Source organism: Aspergillus sydowii, assembly GCF_001890705.1.
Source record: "Aspergillus sydowii CBS 593.65 unplaced genomic scaffold ASPSYscaffold_17, whole genome shotgun sequence".
NCBI classification, from domain to species: Eukaryota; Fungi; Ascomycota; class Eurotiomycetes; order Eurotiales; family Aspergillaceae; genus Aspergillus; species Aspergillus sydowii.
The window spans coordinates 516,156-543,050 of record NW_024467875.1 but is presented as its reverse complement, the minus strand read 5'-3'; the positions used below and the strand labels follow the sequence as shown (position 1 = coordinate 543,050).

The 26,895-nt window shown below is 50.1% G+C and overlaps 10 protein-coding genes across 10 annotated transcripts; 6 read left to right on the top strand and 4 right to left on the bottom strand.

Annotated features, from left to right (window-relative positions):
- Positions 1–97: 97 nt before the first annotated feature.
- Positions 98–4,138, top strand: ASPSYDRAFT_550327 (MDM20/NAA25 family protein). The gene is made up of 8 exons (XM_040848963.1): positions 98–428; positions 558–833; positions 912–1,088; positions 1,174–1,514; positions 1,573–1,849; positions 1,902–2,664; positions 2,727–2,839; positions 2,888–4,138. The coding sequence occupies exons 1-8, from the start codon at positions 294–296 to the stop codon at positions 3,638–3,640; spliced, it is 2,835 nt and encodes a 944-aa protein (XP_040697001.1). The 5' UTR covers positions 98–293; the 3' UTR covers positions 3,641–4,138.
- Positions 4,139–4,690: 552 nt separating this feature from the next.
- Positions 4,691–7,596, top strand: ASPSYDRAFT_62356 (uncharacterized protein; the record flags this gene model as incomplete). Its single annotated transcript, XM_040850113.1, has 9 exons — positions 4,691–4,798; positions 4,850–4,883; positions 5,046–5,137; positions 5,202–5,584; positions 5,643–5,738; positions 5,794–6,187; positions 6,558–6,629; positions 7,091–7,276; positions 7,513–7,596. 9 exons carry the CDS (start codon positions 4,691–4,693, stop codon positions 7,594–7,596), a joined length of 1,449 nt encoding a protein of 482 aa, XP_040697000.1.
- A 606-nt stretch (positions 7,597–8,202) lies between these two features.
- On the bottom strand, positions 8,203–9,816 carry ASPSYDRAFT_163077 (putative UBX domain protein; the record flags this gene model as incomplete). Its single annotated transcript, XM_040843130.1, has 2 exons — positions 8,203–9,622; positions 9,680–9,816. The coding sequence occupies 2 exons, from the start codon at positions 9,814–9,816 to the stop codon at positions 8,203–8,205; spliced, it is 1,557 nt and encodes a 518-aa protein (XP_040696999.1).
- A 196-nt stretch (positions 9,817–10,012) lies between these two features.
- Positions 10,013–11,048, top strand: pup3 (proteasome core particle subunit beta 3; the record flags this gene model as incomplete). Its single annotated transcript, XM_040853062.1, has 4 exons — positions 10,013–10,171; positions 10,299–10,317; positions 10,386–10,840; positions 10,905–11,048. 4 exons carry the CDS (start codon positions 10,013–10,015, stop codon positions 11,046–11,048), a joined length of 777 nt encoding a protein of 258 aa, XP_040696998.1.
- A 59-nt stretch (positions 11,049–11,107) lies between these two features.
- Positions 11,108–12,994, bottom strand: ASPSYDRAFT_51320 (epoxide hydrolase). The gene is made up of 4 exons (XM_040848269.1): positions 12,405–12,994; positions 12,216–12,343; positions 12,089–12,161; positions 11,108–12,019 (listed from the first exon to the last, which is right to left on the bottom strand). Exons 1-4 carry the CDS (start codon positions 12,721–12,723, stop codon positions 11,322–11,324), a joined length of 1,218 nt encoding a protein of 405 aa, XP_040696997.1. The 5' UTR covers positions 12,724–12,994; the 3' UTR covers positions 11,108–11,321.
- Positions 12,995–13,693: 699 nt separating this feature from the next.
- Positions 13,694–16,567, top strand: ASPSYDRAFT_162974 (uncharacterized protein; the record flags this gene model as incomplete). The annotated part of the gene is made up of 2 exons (XM_040843122.1): positions 13,694–14,630; positions 14,688–16,567. 2 exons carry the CDS (start codon positions 13,694–13,696, stop codon positions 16,565–16,567), a joined length of 2,817 nt encoding a protein of 938 aa, XP_040696996.1.
- A 478-nt stretch (positions 16,568–17,045) lies between these two features.
- ASPSYDRAFT_36743 (emp24/gp25L/p24 family protein) lies at positions 17,046–17,959 on the bottom strand (the record flags this gene model as incomplete). The annotated part of the gene is made up of 3 exons (XM_040845464.1): positions 17,046–17,195; positions 17,307–17,698; positions 17,800–17,959. The coding sequence occupies 3 exons, from the start codon at positions 17,957–17,959 to the stop codon at positions 17,046–17,048; spliced, it is 702 nt and encodes a 233-aa protein (XP_040696995.1).
- Positions 17,960–18,283: 324 nt separating this feature from the next.
- ASPSYDRAFT_163172 (SANT/Myb-like DNA-binding domain-containing protein) lies at positions 18,284–20,190 on the top strand (the record flags this gene model as incomplete). Its single annotated transcript, XM_040843140.1, has 3 exons — positions 18,284–18,377; positions 18,439–18,556; positions 18,609–20,190. 3 exons carry the CDS (start codon positions 18,284–18,286, stop codon positions 20,188–20,190), a joined length of 1,794 nt encoding a protein of 597 aa, XP_040696994.1.
- A 238-nt stretch (positions 20,191–20,428) lies between these two features.
- ASPSYDRAFT_62348 (uncharacterized protein) lies at positions 20,429–22,249 on the bottom strand (the record flags this gene model as incomplete). Its single annotated transcript, XM_040850112.1, has 2 exons — positions 20,429–21,972; positions 22,129–22,249. The coding sequence occupies 2 exons, from the start codon at positions 22,247–22,249 to the stop codon at positions 20,429–20,431; spliced, it is 1,665 nt and encodes a 554-aa protein (XP_040696993.1).
- Positions 22,250–24,134: 1,885 nt separating this feature from the next.
- On the top strand, positions 24,135–26,520 carry ASPSYDRAFT_95010 (5-methyltetrahydropteroyltriglutamate--homocysteine S-methyltransferase; the record flags this gene model as incomplete). The annotated part of the gene is made up of 2 exons (XM_040853060.1): positions 24,135–24,145; positions 24,207–26,520. The coding sequence occupies 2 exons, from the start codon at positions 24,135–24,137 to the stop codon at positions 26,518–26,520; spliced, it is 2,325 nt and encodes a 774-aa protein (XP_040696992.1).
- Positions 26,521–26,895: the final 375 nt, after the last annotated feature.

Genomic DNA, 26,895 nt, shown 5'->3' with positions numbered 1-26,895 from the left:
TTAGTTCCATCCCAGTAATTTGGTTCCTGAAATTTACAGCAGTACCTTGGGTATACTCCGTCGACCTGGTGGGGAATTACCGCCTTCCGCGATTTCCCCGCCCACTTTAAACCGCCAAAATGAAGAGAAATATTTCCCCCCCTCATCATCAATCGCCTTTCTTCCCCGCACACCGTGTGCTGTGCTTGGTTGCGCAGCATACGAATATTCCTTGACAATCTGCCGAACCGAAAACGAGATTCTGCCACCCCGAAACCATATATTGAACTCTCACCGAGTCACGAGCACTCACAATGTCGACCAATGACGCTGTATTCCAGCGGCGGAATAAGCAAATCGAAGATGCCATTGATGCGCAGAACTTGAAGCAAGCGCTGCAGTTGATCGAGAAAAGAATCAAAAAAGGGGAGAATACGCCATTCCTGAAAGTATGTCGTTTTATTGCTCCGCGATTCTACTACGTTTCGTCGCTCCGGTCTTTGCTTTACTTGAGAGCCTAGTCTATTGCGGCGCAAAGGAACTTTGTACCCAGGGTTGCTAACTCTGTTTCATTAAAGGCATGGAAAGCAAATATTCTTTTCCGTCACGCCGACGAAACCCACCAGCAGCGTGGTACTACAGAGACCCTCCAGCTATGTAGAGCGGACCCCGCGGTGACGGACCTCGACACATTGGATATTCTCTATGAGACCCTGCAAAAAATGGGTGAAAACGAAGAGACCATGAGAAGTATCTGGGAGAGAGCGGCGAAAGCGAAACCCCAACTTCGTGATATTCAGACGAAATGGTTCAATATCGCTTTTGAGGGCGATGGTTGGAAGTCCGCGCAAAAGGTATGTGTGCCTGGTCTATGCTCTCCATATTTGGGATGAACCCTGGATCTGACATGCCTATTCCGTGGTGTGCTATAGGCTGCTATGTCCTTGCAGAATAACTTCCCCAAAAAGCGAAAGTACTACATCTGGGCCATCTTCCTTTGCTATCTTCTTGCTGTCGACGAAGCAAGCTCGGAAATGGACCGTAAACTATTCGGCACCCTTGCCTACCGCATGGTTTCTAAGGCTGCTGAAAGCGTCCCGTCTGATCCAGTATGTTGCTCCCTATCACCCCCCTCTCCTACTTTTCGTGACTCCCTTTGAGCCGAGATGGTAATCTTTATGCTCAACAATACAGAAGGAATTACTGAGCCCTCCTAGAGCTATACAAACAGCCGAGGAGCTATTGCTACTTGTTAAAATTTATGAGTCTCAAGGACGACATGACGAAATCGTCAAAATCCTAGACAGTGACAACCTTGGCATCAAGTCAAAAATTGTCCAGAATGACTGGTCTTTCGTCGGCGTGAAGCTTGCCAGCTTAGAAAAGGCTGAGATGTGGGCCGAGGGCTTGCTATATGCAAAAGAACTTCTTGCTATACCTACCAATGAAGATGAGCAGAAGGCCATCCAGGAGCGCGACGATTGGGCTGTTTGGCATCTGCTTGTCACCGCAACACAAAAGCTAAATGTTGCAGAGTAAGTTCCAATTATGACCCCCAACAGAGATTGTGGTGATTGACAGTATTTCTTCCAGAACAACCTCAGAGACACAAAAGTTTATATCTGAGTTCATTGTATCTCAGCCAAAGTCCCGAAATGCGCAGCTAGCTCGTCTTGACTTAACACATTCCAGCTCCCAGTCTGGTGCAGTTAAGCGGGAAGACTTACTCTCTGGCTGCAAGTCATATTTTGACCACAGCAAAAACAAGCTTTACTGCTTTGGTGACCTTTTGAGTTACCTTCCGTCCTTGGACAAGGATTCCATCGAGGCGTTTGTGAAATATGCATCCGAGGCGGCTTTGCAAAATGAGGTATGTAAACGGCAATTGGAGTAATATTATACTTGCTAACCAACCATTGAAGGCAACTGGCCCATTTAAAGGAGTCGCGGTCATCAACGCTCTGAAATTGGAATACTGCTTCCTGATATCTTCGGACGCGGCCAATGTGTCCAAAGAGAAAGTAGAAGACTTCGTATCTCGCTGCCTAAAAGAGTATCGCGAAGCGGGACGCCCTGACCGAAGCTCTGCTCCATCTACCATTGAAAGCCAGCCGAGTGACGATCTGTGCGTTCTCGCAGCAATGGGTTTGCTTCGCTTCAGCAGCAACTGGGTTTCGAGTAAGCATGAGCAGATTCCAGATGTCATGCTCATCCGTGCGGCAGCAATATTAGAGCGTCTTATCGTCGACTCTCCCCATAACTATCATGGGTTGCTACTCCTTGTGCGACTTTATCTCCGTTTGGGCGCGGGATCTCTTGCCCTGAAAACGTTCAGCAAGCTCTCCGTCAAGCAGATGCAGTTTGAAACAGTCGCCCATAATCTCTTCACACGTCTTGCGACTATCCACCCCCACTCCGCACCGCCGATTGAGGGTGCGGAATACAAGGATTTCAATCCGCACTCTGCCCTTGTCCAGGCTATGATATTTTTCCTAAGCGCAGACGTCACATCCACTCGGCATCGTACCAACGGCTTGGAATATGGCAGTTATGTGAATGTTGAGGGAACCATCGAACTTCAGAGGCGACTGAAACAGAGTATATGTCGCAGAATGTGGGCTTTGGAAGTGAAACGAGTACAGAGACTTGTGGGTGGAAGCCCTGTGGGACGTTACGATGAGATTGGTTTGTACTCCTACTGCTTCTACCCGTATGTTGATCAGGTGTTGGCTAACTGCAACCTATAGCGAGAGATTCTTCTACATTAGTTGACCAGCGTACGTTCGATGCGTTCATGAACTGCGAGGCACCTGGTCAACCCTCGTTCGAGCAGTTTATGCGTCTAGGCCCTCTGCCCCAGGTATGTCATGTCATTTCAGTAGACCATGATCGTAATTAACAAGCGTAGGCACAATGGGTGAGGTCAGCTCAGTTGGCCGACAGGCTTCTGGGGCTCCTTAAAGATATGGCCGCTCAAAAGCCAATCTCGGCAGCGCCTGAAATTCCGGAGCTTGATAGTATTATTGGGGCTGATGCCGAATCTGAAATGACTCTTTCAGAGATTGAGTGCACGAAGTCCAACCTAAGCCAACTGCGGTTGGCTGTGTATCTGAGTGGATCAAAATCTGTCACATCTGAGCACGTCGAGGAGAGTTTTGGCCAACTGGAGAGCTGGTTGAACTCCACGTTGGAAGCTTTCGCAATAGACGGGAGCAGCGTTTCGCCACTATTGTTGGAGACGGCGATTTTTCTACAATCGGAAGTCCCATACGCTCCAACTTGGCGGCTCTTCCATGGTGTACTCACCGTTCTTGATACTACCAAGGCTCTGGCTCAATTGTGCTCCATAGCATCAAAGAAGGGGTCCAAGGGTGCCAAGCTACCCAAGGATCGAGTTGAAAACCTGTTGGACTTGGGACGCAAGGTATACCAGAGCGCCCAGGCGAATATCCTCGTAGTTAAGAAAAAGCTTTCTGAGTCAGGAAAGCTTGGCTCATTGATTGACTTGGTTGTGGGTGGCAGCGGTACAAGTGCAGATGGCCCACAACTCCGCGGCGAGCTTGAGAAGACCCTTGATACGTCGTCTTTGGAGTTATTCTGCGGCGAGTTGATGGAAAGCTGGGACGAAGGGCTTGGTGGTGTGGTGGCCGTGAGGCTGTGATTACTGACATAGATCTAGACATCTAATTTATTGCTCCAGAAATATATACTCCGTAGAAATGTCTTGAACTTTCAAGCATCTCCATAAAACTGAATCCAGAATCCTTCGGCCATCTGGGAGGATCAACCTGCCGACCGCTGCTATGGATTAAGCTATGGATCAAGTTTCGGTCGTGGATTTTTAATGGTTGTCGTTTGCTTTTTGTTCCTTAGCTTTCTTCTCTCCCTCTTCCCACCCTCACTGGTCAGAAACCCCTGTGCATATTCCTGCATCTGATGGAATCAGGAATGTCGAAATCCGATGGCGACCAGAAATAAATCGAAATACGGATGCATATGTGATACTCCGGCTCGTCTGTACTCCGATCCTGGCTTCCTGCATGCCTGAAGTCGCACGTTCTGACGACTCCACGAGGCTGGGAGATTGCTGGACAAGAATATTGATTGTTGAACCGCAACTCCAAGCATAAAGCAAGGGTGCTTGATTTCCAGGGCAAACAGGATCCAATCAAGCCTGTTTGTCAAGCCATTTCGCTTCTCCCTTGGTTCTTGCGATTTGCAGCCCAGCCGCTTCTGATCGTGCAATAGTCGGCCCCCAAGCTCCCTCTCACTTTCCCAGTCCCAGCCCTCTCAAGTGCCATCTGGCACCCATGCGCAACATTGACCCGAGATGATCATCGCCCATCACATTTGACGACGGGTCGTTCTTCACTTGATGTTCAGACAAGTGTACTAAGTCAGGGAGGGTTACACTGCAGCTAAGCCCGTGAGCAATGTATGGTACTCCGGTCTGCCATTGCAATGGCGATCCTCCGTGGCTTACTCTTTAGGTCGTTACATATGCGCACTGGTATCCCGCCAGTGGCCATTCCTGACTCTAATGCACCGAACGGGCGCATTTGGATAATGGTTTCCCGATCAGCCTCGTCTTAGCTCGTTTCCGTTTGACGTGAGATATATTCGGTGCTTTTCCCGGTCAGCTTCGATGGATTAAGCCCGGGCCACGTCGACGTGCCATTTCTCTCGTCGCCATCCTTCCCCCCACCTAGCGATGGTTGGTATTGGGGTATTTGGTCGCGATGTTGGCGACCAAAGTCCAGATTCCCAGTCTTATGACTACCGACATTCGGCACGAACATGGGATGTCGTTACACAGGTGGTATGCCTTACTGTAACCACTATCTGTATCGGAATGCGGATGTACTCGAAGCTTTTAGTGTTGAAGAATCCCGGATGGGAAGACTGTATGTACGATCTCGATACTGGGGTGTTTCTTAGTTGAGTTTGGCTAAAATGCGCCGATAGATACATGTTTGCTGGCTTGGGTACGATGCTTGCGAGTCCTTGTTTTCCCAGATGTTAGTTATGTAGATTTGCTGACTAGCCTGTTCAGATTGGATTGATAGCCTATGCTGTGATTACCATCGAAGCAGACAAGCACGGAAATGGAGTCCATCAAGATATGGTAGCGCCGTCTGACCTACAAGAGTACGCAAAGGTGAGATTGACTCTCTTGCTGGGGGAGAGCGGAGCCTATATTAACATGACCCTTTGCTGCGCAGCTGGCGAATTCTTCGCAAATCGTGTATGCGCCTCTGATATTTGTCACAAAATTGTCCCTCTTCCTCCTGTATCTGCGAGTGTTTGCGCCGTCCCGCCGAGACAACACGTACCGAATCATCCACTTGTTCATCTGGTTTAATGTGGCGTTTTATTTGGCGAACTTCTTCTTGAAGATATTCCAGTGCATTCCGCGATCTAGGATTTGGGACCCAGACACTCCAGGTCATTGCATCAACATCAACATCCCGATTCTCGTGACGGCTGCTATTAATGTCCTTTCTGACCTCATGATGCTCGTCCTTCCCATCGTTTGCGTTTGGAGACTGCAGATGACCACGAGAAGAAAGATGGGAATATCTGCTATATTCGCTGCTGGTGTATTGTATGTTCTCAACCTCCCCGAATATGGCTTGGATATAATGCTGACGATGATACCTCAGCGGGTGCTTTTCCAGTATAATGCGTCTCGCAGTAAGCGTCAAAGACAGAGATACAAAAGATAAAACATATGACTGGTTCTCGGAATTCCTATGGACGTAAGTCCGTTACCTCACTCTTAGTTTTGGTTATACTTGGATTGACTGTGACTAGCACAGCTGAAGTCACCTGCGGAATCGTTGCCAGCAGCCTCCCAGCATTGCCAACCTTCTTCCGCCACTTCTTCGCCGAAGCCAAGACAAAACTGTCCGATCTGAGCCGTACAAGAGGTTCAACTGCACAAAGCAATTCTTTTGGTATACCAGAAGAGTCGTATGCCCTATCGCGTGGCCGGAAGAATCATAGCTTATTTGCTATGGAGCGGTCGACTGATCCTGAACGCGAATCAGACGATGATCGAGCACGGATATTCTGCGGATCTGGCTATACGACTGAAGCCAGGGTAGAAAGGAGTAGGACTCCAGTACAAGGGGGCTATTATGGGGAAGCAGGTTCAGGATTGGAAAGAGAAGATCGCCATGGCCGCGGGATATTGAGAATCATCGAAGTAGACGTGGAATCAGGACCGGGGCAGGCTCACAGCGGATAGTTAGCTAGACAAATACGCTTGGTTTTCTGATCAGAACAATTATAAAAAGTCTAACAGTAATGTCATTAACCCCGGCCACCAGGTAAGGTAAAGTACCTAGTCATTCCGAACTTCCAAGTATAGCCCTTTGGCGCCTGAGGCATGAGAAAAGCCCTATATGGGGTAGATATGTCTTGGCGCCCGTGACATAGCCCTAGCCCTAACAGCCTAACCCTCGCTACGCACCAAGGCGGTGGACCCACCGCCGAACCCAGAAACACTGGAGGAACTTTGAGAGTCCGCACCGACTTCGACAACTTCAGCCAACAACCTCCTCGTCGCCAACCAGTCGTCTCCCGATAATCTCGTCGCGATGGCTCAAGAACGTTCCGGTATCGCGGTTGGTCTCAACAAGGGCCACGTATGTATCCTGTTTTCTTTTCGTGTCTGAAACCTTTGACGGATGGATGGAATGGGATGGATGGATTGAGGGAGTTTTCCGTCGAGTCGAGCCGAGTCAGTCGATCCGAACAGCGAGCGGATACACCGATATTTGGCCTGGAATTTTTGAGCAGCGTGTGGTCAGGAAGAGGTGCAATTGAAATCGTTGAAAATTTCAGTGGCCAAGAAGACCGCAACGGGGCATACGGCAATACACCGACAATAATTTGGAAGCCAACAGGAAGAAAACCTGGACGATGATATTCGCCATGCGCAAAATATGTCGAACTCGCCTCTGCCGAAATTTATACGACTCGACACATCTCAGCTTGACGCGGAAACTCTCCGAACCATTTACCATCCATTTATGCATTCGTCTGAAGAGGTCAACATTATCACTGGGCCATGATGAACTAACCGCGCATTCTTTTTTTGCTATAGAAAACCACCCCCCTTAACACCCCCAAGAACCGCATCAGCCGCTCCAAGGGCAAGGCCTCCCGCCGCACCGCTTTCGTTCGCGACATCGCCCGTGAGGTCGTCGGTCTCGCTCCCTATGAGCGCCGTGTCATCGAACTTCTGAGGAACGCTCAGGACAAGCGTGCCCGTAAGCTCGCTAAGAAGAGAGTATGTTTTTACCTTTAATTCCGTGTTTGGGGGGAATAGGTTGTTCAGCAGTGAACATTACCATTGAGGATATTTGTTGGATTGGGTGCCATTTCCGTCAACCGGTTAACGCCTTTTTGGATAATTTTATCCTCATCCCTGAATTGAATCATTGGAGTCGCTCGCCGAACACGCCAGAACCCATCTATTTATTGCCTCAAATAAAAGAACCAGGCTAATCAACTTACTCCGTATAGCTCGGTACCTTCACCCGCGGCAAGAGAAAGGTCGAGGATATGCAGCGCGTCATCGCCGAGGCCCGCCGTGTTGGTGCTCACTAAATTTAACTTTATTCCCGTTTTCTTTCTACCTACTGTCCATGTCTCTCCAAAATTAGCCGAGAACGAGATGAATGAAAACAAAGTTTAAAAAAACAAAGTGAGAACACTTTTTGCTCTCTTTTGCTATCTCTCAGTCCCGTTACTTGGGTCGGGTACGATACGAAGTATATCCAAGAGCTGAGGCTGGGTGGTGGTGTGTGTACGGCGCGATATATGACGGGGACATACCGACCTTGCAAACTATATATCCTACTTCCTATCTAGTTATATTTCTAACTAGACAGGCGAGAAGAGCTACTTAGGAGAAGGGGAGCGGGTAGGGGAAACCATGGTTGTGGGTTATCTACAAGGTCTAATTAAAATCGCATATCAAATACCCGGCTGGTTTTGTCGGTGAGAAAGCTTTCTTGATCTAGCAACGGGTTCTCAAGCTACTTGTACCTCCTATATTTCTATCCGACAGTTTCATCGTAGAGGAGCAAACAATGTTGACAAACGACAGTGCATACGTCAACAGTTATCCAGGTAGACTATTTCATAGATTCATTTGAAGTTCGTTATCAGTTACATGACATCTTTAGTTCTGGGTCGGAAAATGGAAAACCTCTATTTCTTTCCTGGCAGCTTTAACCATTTTGGGATTTTGCGAGCGCCAGACTTATCGCCGTTGGTCTTGGTGGAATCACTTGGTTTTATTGAAGTCGAGGCGTCTGCCGAGGTGTCCATAACATCTGCGGGCTGCTCTACCTTATGCTCTTGAGCTTTGGTTTGAAGCTCCGGTTTTAAGATTCCGGAGCGGCTCTGTTGAGCAGCTGTAGATGCTGTCGGATCCCACGAGAAATTCACAAGCACGCGCCCAGTCATCCCATGGTTTTTGATCAGAAGGCTATGGTCTGAATCAGGGAGTGTGGTTTGGAAGGGGACGCTGGTTTGGTGAGATTTTGATGCCGCAGGCCCAGAGAAGTTTGTGAGGATGAATTTCTCTTGGGCATATGATGGTGTCAAACAACTGCGGACGAAGCCATAAAGGGATTTTCCTGTATCCTGTTGTCCAAATCTGGAAACTACCTGGCTTTGATCTGGAAGTCGGACCTTGACTTCCACTTCTTTGACGGATGCGCGGCGCTCTTCCTCTGCCGTAGCTGCAGCGGCGATTTCGGCATCTGACCGGAGGCGTGTGTTTTTGCTGGCCGCTTGAAGTCGTCGTTGGTGTATCTGGGCATGCTCAACCGATGGTACGTAATCGGATTCGTTGTAAGCAGTTTGAGCCGACTGGGGAGTGTTGCTTGAAGGTGGCGCGTAGACAGTGATGGGTCGCGATTCACTGGTTGATAATTCAGGCTGTTGAAAGGGAACATCTGGGGCGGTTTCTGAAGGTGTTTTTGTAGTTTGTTGATTTTGGTGCTGGTCTTGTCCAGGGTTATATTGAGCTGCACCAGAAGTGGGCAGCGGCAATTCAAGGGTTTGCGGGGTGTTCTCTTTCTCTTTCTCTGATTCTGCCTGTGATATAGATGCTTGTCCTGCCGCGTCAACCTCATCTTCGGACGATTTAAAGTATTCGTGGATTTGTGTCATGGCATCCTCCAGTGGCTGGTCTGTCCGGCGGAAGCTCAACCGCACCAGCACATTCCCGCTGTTGAATCCTAATTGAGCCAGTGACTTTTGAAAATCCGGCAACGTGGATAGCTCGCGATCTAATATCTGTACGACGGGAGTTTCGTAGAACAATCGACCTGACCCTTGTCCTTCGGTGACAGGAACCCCACGACCCGTTAGATTCCGGAGAGTTGTTGTGCCTGCAACACCGGCTTCGAACTTGCGAAGCAGCATCCAAATACTGGTTGTACTAGGAAATTTGTCCATGAGACGTCCATTTGAGGCATCTCGCGCTTCTGATGCCGGAAGTTGCAGGGCTACTGTGACGACGGAAGGTGACCGAGAAAGCTGTACAAGCTCCAGTTTCGCACCGGGGGAGAGTCCGGAAAGACGGAAGGCGAGAGATAAATCGAGCTGTTTACTTTTGTGTCTTAAAATTGGGCAAGAGTTAGTATATGTTTAGTTTTTATAAAATATGTCGGCTTACTTCAGTCCATATTGACTAGCGTTCACACCTAGCTTCCTACAAGCTTCTTGTAATATATCGGTCAGATACTTCCCCGGCGTTGTTTTGATTGTGGCCCTTCGAGCTGTTGAGTCGAGAACTACGACATGAGAGCTCATTGTAGTGGCGAGGCTATTGCGGGGTCGATGCTCTAGACAGCGAGGTCCAGGAAGGTGGGGAGCGGTAAGCTCAGCAGATGGTATTTAAGGTAGAGAGCTGAATCTCGGAGCTAAGTCAGAAATAGAACGATAGAAACAGAGCGAAGGAGTTGGTTGAAATGGAGGATGGGGTGTCTGAAACTTTGAAAGATCGAGCATGGAGCAGGCAGCGGGCGGCGCGTCATGGAAGAAGCTGAGAGGCCAGACGCCAACCTTCCGCCGACAGACACTGAGAGCTCCAGCTTCACTCTCCATCTCCATCACCTCTTTCATCCTCATCCCTCTCCCACCACTGCCCTTCTCCGGTCGCTCTCCTGTCTGTCACGCACTCGGTTTTTTTAATTTTGCTATTTTGCATCGTGTTTTCAATTCGCCTTCGTCATGGTATGTGGACTTTCCCTGCTCGCCCTTCAAGCAAGCACTAAGCTGACCGACTCCTTCAGAGTAACCCGTTCGACATCAGTACGCTTTTCTCTGCCTTTCGACTCCTCCATGGCTTGTAAAACGGTATGCTAACTGAGGAACAACAGATGGCGGTGCCTGTGTCGCCATGGTCGGCAAGGACTGCGTCGCAATCGCCTGCGATCTCCGACTTGGAATGCAAGCCCTGACCGTGTCCAACAACTTCCCCAAGATCTTCAACTACGCCCCCGGAACATATCTCGGCCTCACCGGTCTCGCTACCGACGTTTCCACTGTTTCAGACCTCTTCCGGTACAAAGTGAACATGTACCGTCTCCGTGAAGAACGGCACATTGCACCTCAGACTCTCGCCAACCTTGTCAGCTCATCGCTGTACGAGAAACGTTTCGGAGCATACTTTGTTAGCCCGGTTATTGCTGGTATCAACAACACGACAGGGAAGCCTTTTATTTGCGGCTTCGACAGCATTGGGTGTATCGATTTCGCCAAAGATTTCATTGTGAGCGGAACTGCCAGCGATCAGCTTTTTGGTACTTGTGAAGGATTGTGGGAGCCAGACCTCGTATGATTTCCACCTGATATGGTTTATTTTTATAAGGACGATGTTGGCTAACTCAAGGCACTAGTCTCCCGAGGATCTGTTCGAAACACTCTCGCAGGCACTTCTCAGTGCCGTCGACAGAGATGCCCTGTCGGGTTGGGGTGCTCAAGTGTATATCATAGAGAAGGACAAGGTGACCCAGCGGCTACTGAAGGGACGACAAGACTAGACGTGCTCGTCAGGGTTCTATTGGGGTTATACTGTTTTCTGTCTTAATGCGAATCTCATAGCCTCGGGAATATACCGGTTGAAAGCAGTATCAAATACCTGTTTACTTTAGTAGTTCGTAGTATGGTCCCTATGTCATCCATGTTACAACGATAAGAGTCATGTATGAGGTGCCCGGTGCTCTGTCCCAGTTCCAGACGCATCTTTCCCTGGAGAATCCAACACAACCATTATCCGGGGTTATATGTGCAAGTGATATCTAAGCCATTATTTACTATTCAAATCCATTCCTTCCACTGACAACCCCAAAAGCAGGCCCACCCTTCCCGAAAAACTCTCTCACATCCCCGACCAGAAGATCAGGGACCTCCCAGGCCGCAAAATGTCCACCGCGCGGATATTCAGTAGCCTTCACAGTAGATCCCAGCAACTTTGTCCAGGACATCGGATACCTCATCAACTCATTCTTAAACTGTGCCACGCCGATTTTCACGCTCACCGGTGCAGGAATCGACATGGATTCCGTAAGGGACCCATCCTCAGCCGTCTCGTAGTAGATCCGTGTTGAGGCCGCCGGTCCAGCAACGGAAAAGAGGTAGATAGTTACCCATGTTAGGATTTCATTGTCAGTCCAGGGATAATTATCTGTCCAGAGATGCAGTTTGTCGTAGATCCAGGCTAGGAGGGCAACGGGGCTATCGTGGAGTGCGTAGCCCAGTGTCTGGGGCCGGGTGGACTGCTGGATCATGTACCCGCTACCCTTGGTTAAGTAGTTGAAAACTGAGGATAGGTATGCCTTTCTATCTGGAGAAAATGGGACTGGGAGGAGGTCCTGTATGAAAAAGAGTGGGTTCTGCCAGGGCATGGGGAAGCGCATGGGGATGAAGTTTAGGTGGATTGCTTTGACGTGATCTGGATATTTCCGAGCCATCGTTCGAGAGATAAAGCTACCCCAGTCGCCGCCTTGGGTTACTAGATGATTGATTTTGATGTTAAATTATTTTTCTTTTGTGTTTCTCTGGTTTGAGACAATGGACACACCGTATTCTTTGTAGCCAAGGGTTGTCATGACATTGTGCAGGGCCTCTGCGTATTGATGAAGGCCGAATCCACGCTGTGAAGGTTATAGTGGGAATCTGTATGAATTAAAGATTTTATAGAAACACACCTTATTAACGACCGAAGAGAAGCCGAAATTCGGCAGAGAGGGGGCTATCACATCGAATGCTGGGGTGTCCTCGTCGCCGCTGGTTAGTAATGGAACCAGTTTGGTGACCTCGATGAAACTTCCTGGCCCTAGATGAGATCTTCTCTTAGCAAGCAATAATCGAAGTATAAGCACAGAGTGTATTTCTACATCCGTGGATAAATAGCAGGGGAATGGCTCCCGGGCGCTTGCTCGTGTGTTGCAGGTAGTGGATTTCTAGATCCTCGAAACCGTCAACAGATACGGAGACGGTGAACTGCTTAAATTGTTGATTTAATTTTTGTTCCTGCTCTCGCCAGTTGAACCCATCTCGCCAGTAGTTCGTTAGTCGTTTGATTTCGTCAAGAGGAACCCCCATGTCCCATCCGACATTGTCGAGTTCATCCGGGAAGGCTGCAGACTGGAGTTTCTGGCGGAGGCGCTTCAGCGCCTCATCAGGGACAGCGATGTTAAATGACTTGGGAGGCATTTGTACAGCATAACAAAATGATATGTGAAATTAGCTCTTAGTCGAGTTTCGGTGCAGATGGCGCCCGCTTTCTTATTTTCTTACTATGATGGTATTCACATGCTACCGTGGTTAGTGGTTAACTGTATGCCTGGGTCGACACGAGGTACATATGCTGTGCTGCCAGCCGAAACCATGGAACCTCTGGAAACAGAACTAGTTCGTTAGTTACCACAAATCACTCTTTTAGGTATTTTGCTAGTTCGCCCAGATGCCGAGTCGTTTGAGATCGGTAGGCCCTGCGTTGCTGCTCTGCCTTGGAGCCGGGGGGGTTTCGTCTCCTGAACCCCCGCGTCTAGACCGGGCGATCGGCCCCCAATAATAAGACGGGCTCCATCTCGACAAGCCACCGACCGACTCTAATTCTCTGCGTTTCCCCTCCTCGCCATTCTTCCTCGTCAGACATCATCGTCTTCCGTCCAGTGGTCTGCCACTGCCGCCCGCCCCCTCTTCCGTTTCATCTAGCCGATACCTTAATATCCATTGCAGAAGAGACGGACAGCAATACCGACCGGCCCTCCCTCCACCAGTCCAACGAACGTCGGATTTTGCCCACCGACGATTGCTTTCCCTACTTCGCCGTCGCACACAAGAATACGAACACCACAATCTTAAACCTATATCGGTCATATCTTTCGAGTGGACGCCTGCCCTCCGTAGTGCGTCCCACCTCGCCGCGAGCCAGCGTGGTTCGTCTCCCAGGCTGGCAGGGATTGATGTATGTGTCTGAATGCCTTGCGGTTTGAGCTCCTGACTAACTGCAGCTTTGCCCTAGACTGAGCGTCATGCGCTGTCTCCCATCTAGAGACGTAGCTGCGAATTCGTTGGTCTCCTACCAATCGCCCGCAGTCTCTTGGTGGCCTCCCATAACCTAAGATCATTATCTCTGCGGTCCTCAACTCCGCTTCGTGACTCTCAATTTTCAAACACAATGCCCGAACCGCTGGAACCGGAGTGGGCGAGCTCATCAGCATCGGGGCCTACGCTCTCATTCCTCCCGCAAGAACCAACTAGCTCTTTCCCGGTCGTAGATACGCGAGTTGAAAATTCGAACGGCCAATGCACAACGGAATATGCTGCAATCGAACGGCTAACCGCGCTCAAAAAGGAGCTACGTGCTCTCGATCTCGAGTCCTTCTGGAGAAAGCTTATGGAACACATCACATTGCTATGTAATGCCCAATATGCTTTCGTAGCTCGAAGGGTGAGGGAAGATGAAGCAGCGAAAGAGATCGGTGGGTATAAGCCCTCTCTCTTTGGAACGGCCTTTTACTATAACGACGGGTTTCAGAACGTCGGGATTTATCGGCACAGATATTTTGCTGGTGGGAATCCCCAGTCGCACATGGAACTCAACAAGCCATGCACGATTCCCGAAAACCTGAGCTCGCACGGTTCATTCGATAGGGATAAGCTACCTTTTGCTGCGGAGGGTTATCTTGCAATTCCACTATTTTCAGGGAATGAGTGTCTTGCCTACCTGGGCTTAATGTGGTCAGAACGGGGATTACAAAATCGAAAACTTTCATGGTCTTTCATGGAAACGATGCTATTTTCCTTGGAGGATTTAGTCGTCCAACGGATTCACCAGGACGGTAGCACAGCAGAGCAAGAGCAACCAACGACGGGATTAACTCCAAAGCGCCGGGATGAAACGACTCCATCTGCACAAGCAGTGCACTTTTCTTCTCAACATCTTAAGCCACTCGCGCGCAGTCTTTCGCACGAGCTTCGAACACCGATGCAGGGGATCGTCGGGATGTTAGACGTCATGCACGCCACTGTGCGTGATGCACTTACTGGAAAACCTTCTGCGAAAACAGCGTACGTCTTTCAATCGCTCAAGGAAAGCATTGAGATGGTCCAAGGTTTGTATAAATTCTCTCGAGATATGAGACTATTGTGGCTAATATTTGATATTACAGACAGTGCAAGGCGCGCTGTTGAAGCGGCAGATAATGTCGTGCATGCTTATGATCTCAACATGGAGGTTCCAAAAACTCCTCAGACAGAGCGAGATATCAACTTCTCTGGCATCGCAATGTCTCCGGTCGCGACATCTGAGAGCCGGCCAAACGTTTTCATCGAGGGGAGCAGCATAGGCCTCAACCCCTACAAACGTCGAAGGAGCAACCCACCAGAGAGCAAAGTTGAAAAGACTCCGAGGCACAAAACTCGTCGAGTATCGTCCCCGAAGGACCTTTCGCCGCGCTCTGAGGAGGTTAAAAATGCTGTACACGAGAGTGACAAGATCTTCAACACCAAGACGCCTGCTCATCAGATAGAAGCAGTGATGGCTAGCATGGTGGAACCTCGCCCGTCATTAGCTGTCCGGAGATCGGCTCCTCATCTTCTATTGGAAGGCATCAACGTGAATTTTCAGGGCTCCGCGCTGCGGTTCACCAAACTTCGCGACCTCCTTCGTTTGGTGGTCAACGAGTCTCTTCATGTCGGCGGAAGACCTGACTTTGTGGTTAGCAACACAACCGAAATGGGTGAGAAGATCGAGATTCGGTCGCGAACCTCTAACGGAGAAGTTTATTCAAAGACAATAGACTGGTCCGTGGATTTTGCTGTACCCGATGCGCTTCTCACAGATGATAGAGACCTGGCCAAGCTGATATCATGCGTCTTCTTGAATGCTGTCAAGTTCACAAACAATGGCTTGATCACTGTCAAGGCTACGCTCAGCGATAGGGCTAACGATATCTTGATTAATGTTTGCGATACCGGAACCGGTATCCCCATGGCCTTTTTGCCTAATCTCTTCAAGCCGTTCGCTCGAGAAGACGCATCGATCACACGAAGCAAAGATGGGCTAGGACTAGGGCTCCTCGTGGCAAAGGGCCTTGCCAGAAAAATGGGTGGAGATCTTGTTTGCGTCCGTTCATCAACGGCCGAGCCTGACCGCGGCTCTGAATTCGAGATCAGGATCCCCGTAAACGAACCCGAATCCACTCGCTCACTTACCCCGTCAACACAATTGGCAACCCCTCCCAATATCAGAGACACTTCAAGATTTAGCAGTGTTAGCATTTCCACCCCAGAATCCTCTACGCTATCACCAGTGCAACCACCTGCACCTACACCGATCCAACAGCCAACTCCCGCTCTTACTGATGAGTCCTCCCGAACACCAACGCCAGCTCGTTCTGTGCCCAACACAACACCCATGAGACCGCCGGTCAGTGAACAGTTCCCCGATGGCAAGCCCGGAGAGAAAAATCCTCTTACTTTCCTCGTAGCCGAGGATAATAAGATCAATCGGCGTGTACTGGTACATATGTTGAAGAGACTGGGATACCAAGAAATATACGAGGCTGGCAACGGGAAAGAAGCTGTACGAACGATGAAGAATATCCTTGATTCGCAATACTCCGAGATCGAGGCAAACCTAGCGCAAAAGGCCCCAGATCGCCAGACAAGTGCAGATGATTTCCTCGTCCCTGGGCTTCCACCCCGGCAAAGAAAGGCGAAGCCTGTGGATGTCATACTGATGGACCTCTGGATGCCTGAGATGGACGGGTACGAGGCCACTTCAAAGATATTCCAGATGATTAACGAATATCGTCATCGTCAATCCCAACCTTCGCGGTTACTTTGTCGAGACATACCTCCGTCTCAACCACCCACTATCCTCGCTGTCAGCGCAGACGTCACGGATGAGTCCCTGAGCCGTGCCTCCAAAGTTGGCATGAGGGGTTACATGACCAAACCATATAGACTCATAGACTTGGAGCGGCTGATCGCTGGCTTTTGCACCGATTCTACGTCCCACCAAGCCAATGATTCAACGAACACATGACACCAACTTCTAGCCACCTGCCTACTTACTACTAATGAGACCCTAATTGGAGACCTCGACATGATGAATTTTCTGGGTTGCATTGTATCCGTTATGACTTCGGTTTGCTCGATATATTCTGGGACTTTAGCTTTGCTTTCCATATCCTAAATGAATAGATAATAGACCATTCTTATACTTTATTGTCGGGTCTTCTTTTCCCCTTTGTGTTGAATATAATGTTTATAGGTTAGATTAAGCTTTAAACCCAATCACATTTGTGGAACTGAAGTCATCATCAATACATTCATCTAGTCGAAATTCGTCACCGAAGAATCGTGAAAAATCACAAATTGAATTCATCAAGAAAACGCTCTGTAATAGGAACATATCATTGACTTCGGAAAGTCGAAATTCGTTATGGATACAAGAAAAGAATCCATATAAGATACGCCGTCCATATCACCCAATCCCTTTCGCACTCAGATCCAAAGTTCCTTTAGGTCAACTTCTGCTTGATGAAGAACGACCGGAGGTGAGATAATTGCCAAGCACACGCAACGGAAAGCACAGCGACCTGCATCAAGGCCCAGCGGACGACACGGGAGTTGGTCGCTTCTGATTGATCACGGAATTCGGCCTCGCGTTCCTAAAGAAGCAAAGAAAATTGATTAGTCTCATATCTCGACACCCCATTCAGTCGGAGAAAGCAGCCCCAACCCCCAAAACGGCTTGTTTGTTTGAAGAAGGGAGAACATACTCTCTGGAACACCTGCTCGCGCCTAATATCCTGCAACCGGCTGTTCAAGTCCTTGACCCGCTGCACCAAATCCGTCATCTTCCCCTTATCCTCGCTCTCGATCTTGCTCGTCTCGCCAATTGCCATATCCAGGGTAATTCGAACAGCGCCGGCAGGCGCACCGGAGAGCCACCCACCGGTAGCAGCGTTCGTCTCTGGTGTAAGGCAGATCTTGTGGTTTCCTGGGTCGGCAGCGGAGAAGGTGAATCGGCCGGCGTGGGCGTCGCGCTTGTTGACGACGCGGTGATCATTGTCGAAGACTTCGTCGACCGTGATGAGCATCTTCATCGATTGGTCGGGGGCATATGTGCCCGTGTTGGTAGTTTGATCGATAACTTCGCTTGAATAGGTTCCTGTTCATTCATCATGAGGGGGTTGTGGTTAGAGGTGCTCGGGCTTGTGGATTGATTGCATAATAGGGAGCAGCCATTGCGTTGCGGATATTGTAGCTTACCGACAACAAGAGTGTCCTTTGGAAGCTCCTCGTAGAAACATCTTGTTTGACGGCCGTCCACGTAGAAGTAGAGGGCGTTTGCTGGGAGGGAGAGACACAGAATTGCGTAAACGGCGAGCGTGGAGGAAAGCCACGAGGTTGACGGCCTTGACGGAGCCATTATGGCGGCTGGAAGAGAAAAAAGTAAGTTGGACCTATGGAAGTGGGACTGAAGTGCTCGTTGGTGAGGCTTGCACACTTGGTGGTGAAGGGTGCTAGTTGATGTTATGCTGTCCAGATCCAGAATCCAGCCAGGGCGGCGCGGGCTTGGCGCGAATTCTAATTCCTCCATGGACTCTCCGTCTTCACGCTCATATTTCCATCTCCCTACCAACATCGCTATCTTCGAGTAACTCTATTTCATCGGAAACTTGACAATAGACAACCTCCCTTTTTTTTTTCTTGACGTACATCGATTTGCCGCAGAGCGCCAGTTCGGAAAACCATGGCTGCCGCCGATGTGCGCGACATGCTCGATTTGCCCGCGGAGGGCCAACCGCGACCTCACAAGAAACAGAAGGTCGTGGAGAAAAGGCCAGGTGTGTCGTTCACGATTGCAAAAAATTTTAATTCACGGCTAATTCAAGGTTCTCTGTACAGAGGGTATCACCCGTGAGCTTTTTGCGCTTTTGGGAGAAAGAGCACCTCCCATCGCGATCAACGAGAACCGATACAAGGGACGGCCCAAATGGCAAACCAAGGCTCGTGTGCGACCATGGTAAGTGACGCGACATGATAAAAACGTTCTATAAGATGTTGATTGAGTGCAGGCGGATGACTCCTTTTTCGAATGATGCGCGAACCGATGATCTAGTTCTACGACACTGGGAAAGGCAATCAGAGGCTACAAATGCACCAGCAATCGAGGGTCCAGAAACGGAGGGTGACCAGACGAAAGAGGAGCAAGGAGAACCCAAGACCGCCGAAAAACAAGAATACCCATTTGCCAAATACAATATCAAAGCCAAACTCCCGAACCGATATACTACGGATGAGTACAACCGCCACCTGAAGAGCGATGAGTGGTCGCGCGAAGAAACGGACTATTTGATGGACCTAGTCGAGGAGTATAACCTTCGATGGGTGGTTATTTCTGATCGCTACGACTTCCAACCACAGCCTATCGACAATACAGACTCCTCGACCGCACTAGTACCTAGCAAACGATACAGAACCATGGAGCAAATGAAAGCCCGGTATTACAATGTCGCCGCGTCAATACTCGCTCTTGAACATCCGCCATCAGAAATGTCCGAGACAGAATTCGACCTTCACGAAAAGATGATGAAGTTTGACGCCGAAAGGGAACGTCATCGGAAGGAGCTCGCTGGTCTCCAACTGAACCGCACTGCTGACGAAGTCCGCGAAGAATCCATCCTTCTCGAAGAGCTCAAGCGAATCACAGCCAACGAGCAGGAATTTGTTAACGAACGCAGAGAGCTTTACTCCCGTCTCGATGTCCCGATTAGCGTTGGCAACGCAACCAACTACCACAACAGTCAAGGCCTATCCCACCTCCTCCAAACCCTCCTCCAAGCAGACAAGAGCAAGAAACGCCGCTCCCTCCTCGGCCCCGAAGGTGCCGTCCCCACCCCCGGCGGCCAGACTCCGATTCCCAACGCCCCAGGGAGTGCTCGCGACAGCAGCCGAGCAGATACCCCCAGCGGTGGTCCAGCGCAACCCCCAACAACCAAAAAGGCCGCCGCTGCTGCTGCAGCGGCAAACAAAGAAGCAGCCCAACAAGCAATCAAAAACCTCTCGCCGGCCGAAGAGGCACGATATGGCGTACAACATCACGATCGTCTTGCACCTGGCGTGCAATTCCGCAGCGACCGCGCCCAGAAACTCACACAGGCGAAATCCCACGTCCAAACACAGAAACTCGCATCCGCTCTTGCCGAACTCGAAATACCACTCCGTCTGGTCATGCCCACAGAACGCGTGGTGAAGGACTTTGAGAAACTGATTCACTCCGTGAACCTTTTGTTGGAGGCACGAAAGGTCGCGGAGAAAGTGGAGAGCGAGATTCGTGTCCTGGAATCCGCCAAAGAGGAAAGAGAGCACAAAGCGAAAGAATTGCGGGAGAAGGAAAAGCCCGAGGTGAAATCGGAACAGCAGGATGATGAGGCTCCTATCCTGCCTGCACCTGAGTCGGCTTCCGCGGGTGGTGCTCATCGAACTGAGAAACCTCCCAGCACAGGCGACGGTCAGCCTGATTCATCTATCAGCGCGGGTGATACTGTGGGAGGTGGTGAGCCGTCTGCAGGGGATCAGGAGGGCGCCTCTCATAAGCGTTCCGCCAGCGTGCTCAGCAACGGAAGCGATAAGAGTTCCAAGCGGCAGAGGAAATGATTTGCACCTGTATTACCAGTATACCACCTTCTTAGCAGTCATAAGTTGTTTAATACACCACTGTACGATTATCATATGTCAACACCGTGTTTTGGTTATTCGCCTATCAATACTTTTAGCCCTTGATTTTCGTACGTCAATCCCTAACAATGCACACATCCCAGGACTTTTGAAATTTCCCCCACACACATCAAGCTCCAGTCTCAGCTGTTGGGACTTGGCTCTTTGCCAAAGCCCGTTATTCAGGGATCGAGTGTTCTTCGAGACACTCTTCATACAGGCTGTCCCAGCCCCCCGAGTTTCTGCCTGAGCTCGTTCGCTCGGATGACCGATACTGAGGTTTCTGGGGTTGGAGAAGACCGTCGATTTGGTTTGTCGAGAATGTAGGGCCACCAACATGAATCCTTCGCGGTTGTTCCGTGCTCCTGGGGCCCCTGAGTCTCAACACCCGCGTCTTTTGCTGCACAACGGGAAAGTGGTCTGCTGATGCTGCAAACCTTGCAACTGCGCGGTCTGCCCGTTTCTCAATGCTACGGGCAATTTCTGAGACCTTGCGTTTGGTTGCCCATGCGCCTCCCCTCCGGCGGAGTATCGCTAATTTCTCTATCAGCTGTGCTTCTGTATACTCGCGGGACCGAACAATGTCCTGCTGTGGCGCTTGTTGCCCGCCCGAGTTCTGCACAGGACGAACCCAAGAACAGAATTCCCAAGGGTTATCTGCATCGACATTGGACACTGTTGCTTCCTGGTCTTTTTTTTTGAGAGAGAGAATTCCAAGCAAAGAAGAGCCACCGGAACCACAGCTTCCTGCATCACTGTTATTGCTTGATCCAAGGGTGAAGTTCGTGCCAGTCCAGCGGGGAAGGTTCAACTTCTGGAGAATGGTCGATATATCGAAGTTCGACTCGCTTTTTTTTGAAGGTACCCGATTAGACTTGTCTCGCAGAGGCGAATGCTGCCTATCACAACGTCCATTAATACTACCCGCAAATGAACAGTCAGGGCTATTTTCTATGGAGCCATAGCTTTCAGGTAATGCAGACCCGTTACAGATTTGCTCATGTCCCTCACTCGAGTCGTCTGGTGGCACAAGAGTATACCCATAACCAATTCGTCGACCTTCAGTCATCCATCCAATGCTTAATTTGCGAGCAGAAACGCCATTCGCACCTTGAGGCGGCTCAAATATCGCAGAGCTTACCGATTGATTTGATGCAAAGCGCTCAGTGAATTTGCTTCTCAGCGCATTGGCTTCGTCAGCAGTTGCTGAAGCAGATGCGTGCTCGGAAGGCAAATAAGGCCGTCTCGACGACAGATTAGCAGATGTGCCTTCAGCGAAATTGACGAAGTTCTGTTCGTCATAGTCGGAACCGGCGGAAGGTACGCCGGCTTTTGAGGAGTACGGAGATCGTAGATCCTGAGTTCTAGAAGCCTCCATTGGCAGTGACTTCGCTTCAGGTGTGTCCCAGATGGGTGGCATTGAATTTGGATTGTTAAATGTTTGATATCTGTTTGCATTCCATGTTCCTGCATTGCTACTTGATTGATTCTCATCGAGTGGATGCTTCTGGCATTGTATTTGAGAAGTAGACCCAGATGAAGCGAGCATTCTGTGAATGTTCATCTCCTCGAGATGAACAGATTGTTCGTCTTGTGTTATTTCTCTTCGAGGCCTCTGGTGCCGTTTCCTGACAGAGAGTTGCGGAGGACAACCAACCAAGGATTCCGTGGACGTGGTATATCCCTGTTGTTGAAATACGTGGTGATTATGGTAAGTGCAGCCTCCGGTATCATGAGTACGACCAGAATGTCGACCTATGCTGTCCTCAAAGCTGCCGCGTTTCGACTTCGGGGGCCTTATCAGAATCGGACGACAAGTTTCCTGTACTCTTATGGGTACTGGTAATGCTCTTTCTTTTGTCCGCATCCTGCACGCACTGGGACAAGGGCTGGAAGGTCTACCACGTGGACTCCCCAGATCGGCGTTGTGAAGGATAGAGGGAGATTCATGGTCAACTTGCGGGTGTCGGTGTTCATAGTCTCGAGAGCGCCAGGACATCTGGTGCTCCACCCCTTCCCTATAGCAAGGTGATTGTTCATATACCATACCCTTGGTGTCAAAGGTCAACCCAAACGGCTGTTCTCGTGCATGTTCTAGATCGGGTTCTCTGCCACGGCGAGCAGATATCGGTGTCTCATTCCTAGGCCGGCTAGATGAGTGTTCTGCGATATAAATTGGATGTCTCGGCGTTGATATATACTGCGCATCGCTGTCATATCCTCTCTCGCTCATCAAACTACCTCCTGGATCAAACGCAGCGGGCACCGCATGGTGTTTCAATGAACAATGCAGGAATGGTATCTTGGGAGCTCGATCTAACCGTTTGGGCCGTCTATACAAGTCTCTGGGGTCTCGAGAGAATCGTCGGCGAACCCTACCCGATAAACCGCCTGAAGAACTGCTTAGACGCACGCTTTGATTTTGTTCGTCTACTGACGAAGATATGCCTATTTCGGTCAGAAGGTTCACTTTAGATCGAGTGGGGACATCTCATCATCACCTTCACTGCGTTCATTGTTGGGAGGGGACGAACCTATTCGCCCCAGCTGGTACGCTATATCGGGCGATTCTGAGGCTTTCCGATATCGCCAAAGTCGTGGACAGAACAAGAACCCCATTGAGCTGCTCAAGAGGTTGTACCATGGATGGAGATTTGGGTGTCATAAGACCTGGGATAACGGTCAGGATAGCTGAAGGCATTTCTGTTGAGAACCCGGGGTAGGGACATGATGAATGCTCCCATTGAGGCAGGAACACCGCCGATTCATGGCAACGAGTAAGGCAGGCACAACCATCATCCTGCTACTAGAAACCCATCTATTAACAGGACCTTTTAAACCCGGAGATCTCGGAGTCTCGGTCATTTTTTGGCCGCATGACGGTTTCTTTCCGGCGGGTTAGCGTAAAGACAACTAGATATACTTTATTTTTGTTTATTTTGTTTTGTTTTTTTGTCTCGAGGGCAATGGGGTGGAAGTTTCAGTTCCATACGCTGGCCAAGGTCAGCGTACTCCAGGTGCATCTCCAGTCCACGGAGAGTCACCTGTCCGTTTCATCCATTCCAGCGGGTCGGACAATGAACTCCCTCTTTCGGCCATTATTTACTATTTGAGGTGGCAAGCTTAGGGCCTATCCAGGAGTTCAACCTCAAGTCGAAAACTCAGCTCTTAAAACCGGGTGACATTAACGCATCGGCACCACTGATCTATCTATCCTGGGAAAATCCGAAACTATAGCACGGCTAAGGCCGATCACGGAGCACGCTCGGAGGGCGGGTCGATGAAGATTCGGGGTATTTTTTCTCTGCCTGACGTGAAGTGAGCCGTGGAAGAGCAAAAATACGCCAACTCGATGCTTTCCCATCACGCCATTTCTCTCAGCTAGCACTGAAAATGGCCACAACCATGTCCATAATGGTCAATATTAACATTTCCCATGAGCTCTCAATTCTCAGCAGGTAGGAATCTTAATGAAATTGGTCAATGGCCCCATTATCAGCAGAAAGATGGACTTTGATAGAGACCGATTGCTTCGGTACTATACGGTACGATTTTCGTACTGCATATACCCCGCCCCGGTCTTTCTGATTCGCCGACTTCCAGTATCCACACCGGAGGGACTCGACTTTTTCCCCTCCATGGAATTGATTTATTTTGCCCAGCTTCCCCTCCTCCCTCCTCTTTCTTTTCTCTCCCTCCATCCCCCTTCTTTTCTTCATTTCTCCCTCTTGCAAGAGATTTTTGTGAATTTTCTCTTGTTTACCTCCTACTCTCACTTCATCTACCTTCTATCTTCTTAGACCATTTTCTCTTTCTTCTCCATCCGACCCCACCCCCACCACCGTCTCCTTTCCTCCCTTTTCCGTACACACATATCTGTCAGGATGGTTCAATCGTATGTTCAAGTCCTATCCCTGTTCCATGGTCACCGGTAATGCTAAATTTTCTCGCTATAGCGCTGTTCTTGGCTTCCCTCGCATGGGAAAGCTCCGTGACCTCAAGAAGGCCACGGAAGCTTACTGGGGTGACAAGATCTCTCGTGATGAGCTTTTGGCTGAGGGAAAGAGACTTCGTCAGGAACACTGGAAGATCCAGAAGGATGCTGGCGTCGACATTATTCCCAGCAATGACTTTGCTTACTACGACCAAGTCCTTGACCACATCCAGCTATTCGGTGTTGTCCCTGAGCGTTACACCAAGTACAACCTCCACCCTCTAGATGAATACTTCGCCCTAGGCCGTGGTCTTCAGAAGCCTGCCAAGGATGGCCAGGCCGCCATTGATGTCCCATCTCTGGAGATGGTGAAGTGGTTTGACTCTAACTACCACTACGTCAAGCCCACCCTCCAGGACAACCAGGTCTTCAAGCTTGCTGCCAACCCCAAGCCTGTTGTTGAGTTCCTCGAGGCTAAGGAGGCTGGTGTTATCACTCGCCCTGTCATCCTGGGTCCTGTTTCTTTCTTGACCCTCGCCAAGGCTGACCGTGGTCAGTCCGTTGACCCCATCACCAAGATTGAGGAACTTCTTCCCCTCTACGTTGAGCTCCTTGCCAAGCTGAAGGAGGCTGGTGTTGAGGATGTTCAGATTGATGAGCCTGTCCTTGTCTTCGACCTTCCCGCCAAGTCGAAGGCTGCGTTCAAGCCTGCTTACGAGAAGCTCGGCGCCCTTGGTGCCCAGGCTCCTCGCCTTGTCCTTGCCACCTACTTCGGTGACATTGTTCACAACCTTGACGTTTTCCCCGCTCTTCAGAGCCTATACGGTATTCACGTCGATCTGGTCCGCAACCCTGAGCAGCTTGACCAGGTTATCAACGCCCTTGGCCCCAAGCAGGTTCTCTCTGCTGGTGTTGTTGACGGCCGTAACATCTGGAAGACCAACTTCAAGGCCGCTATCGAGAAGGTTGAGCTCGCTATCCAGAAGCTTGGCAAGGAGCGCGTTATTGTCTCCACCTCTAGCTCTCTCCTTCACGTCCCCCACACTCTAGCCAGCGAGAAGACTCTCGACGCTGAGGTTCGGGACTGGTTCAGCTTTGCTGTCGAGAAGACTGCCGAAGTTGTTGTGATCGCCAAGGCTGTCACTGAGGGCCCTGCCGCTGTCCGTGAGCAGCTTGAGGCCAACGCCAAGTCCATCCAGGCTCGTGCCTCCTCCAAGCGTACCAACGACCCCAAGGTCAAGGAACGCCAGTCTGCCGTCACCCCTGAGCAGCACAACCGCAAGTCTCCCTTCACTAGCCGTCTTGCCGAGCAGACCAAGTCCATCAAACTTCCTCTCTTCCCCACCACCACCATTGGATCCTTCCCTCAGACCAAGGACATCCGTATCCAGCGTAACAAGTTCACCAAGGGTGAGATCACTCCCGAGGAATACGAGAAGTTCATCGAGAAGGAAATCTCCGATGTTGTCAAGATCCAGGAGGAGCTTGGCCTCGACGTCTTGGTTCACGGCGAGCCTGAGCGTAATGACATGGTCCAGTACTTCGGTGAGCGTCTCACTGGTTACGTCTTTACCACCCACGCTTGGGTTCAGAGTTACGGATCCCGTTGCGTGCGTCCCCCCATCATCGTCGGTGACGTCTCTCGTCCCGCTCCCATGACCGTCAAGGAGTCCAAGTATGCCGTCTCGATTGCCTCCAAGCCCATGAAGGGTATGCTTACTGGACCCATCACTTGTCTCCGCTGGTCCTTCCCTCGTGACGATGTCCACCAGTCCGTGCAGGCTCAGCAGCTTGCTCTGGCTCTGCGCGACGAGGTTGTTGACCTCGAGGCCGCCGGTGTCAAGGTCATCCAGGTCGACGAGCCTGCTCTCCGTGAGGGTCTTCCTCTCCGTGCTGGCAAGGAGCGCGAAGCTTACCTCGAGTGGGCCGTTGCCGCCTTCCGTCTGTCCACCGCCGGTGTCACCGACGGCACTCAGATCCACTCTCACTTCTGTTACTCTGAGTTCCAGGACTTTTTCCACGCCATCGCCGCTCTGGATGCTGATGTTCTGTCCATCGAGAACAGCAAGTCTGACGCCAAGCTTCTCAAGGTCTTCATCGATGAGGCCTACCCCCGTCACATCGGCCCTGGTGTCTACGATATCCACTCTCCCCGTGTTCCCAGCGAGCAGGAGATCAAGGACCGTGTCGAAGAGATGCTGCAGTACCTGCGTCCTGAGCAGCTCTGGATCAACCCTGACTGTGGTCTGAAGACCCGTCAATGGCCCGAGACCAAGGCAGCTCTCACCAACTTGGTCAACGCGGCCAAGTACTTCCGTGAGAAGTACAGTAAATAAATTTAACACTTAATAATGACCCATGGAGGGGGCGACACTGTCAACCATGTCGTCCCGATAAGGATGAAAATTTTTTCATTTCTTTAATGAGTTACGATGATGATACCAAAAGTTCAACATATGGGTTCGGGGTTACATTAGAGACATAATGGGGATAACGGAGTTCAACATTTTACGATTTCAACATCGGCGTTAAGCCAAGCATTGACATGATTCCCTGGCATGGGATTCTTTTCTTATCATCTTTTGGGAAAACAGGAGCATGAGTGGATAGTCGGTGGTGGCTGCTTTGGCCGATGTTCATATATTTCAACAATGATGTGTGTATCACACTACAAGAGGTTAATTATATAAATTCATACCTCACTTGTAATT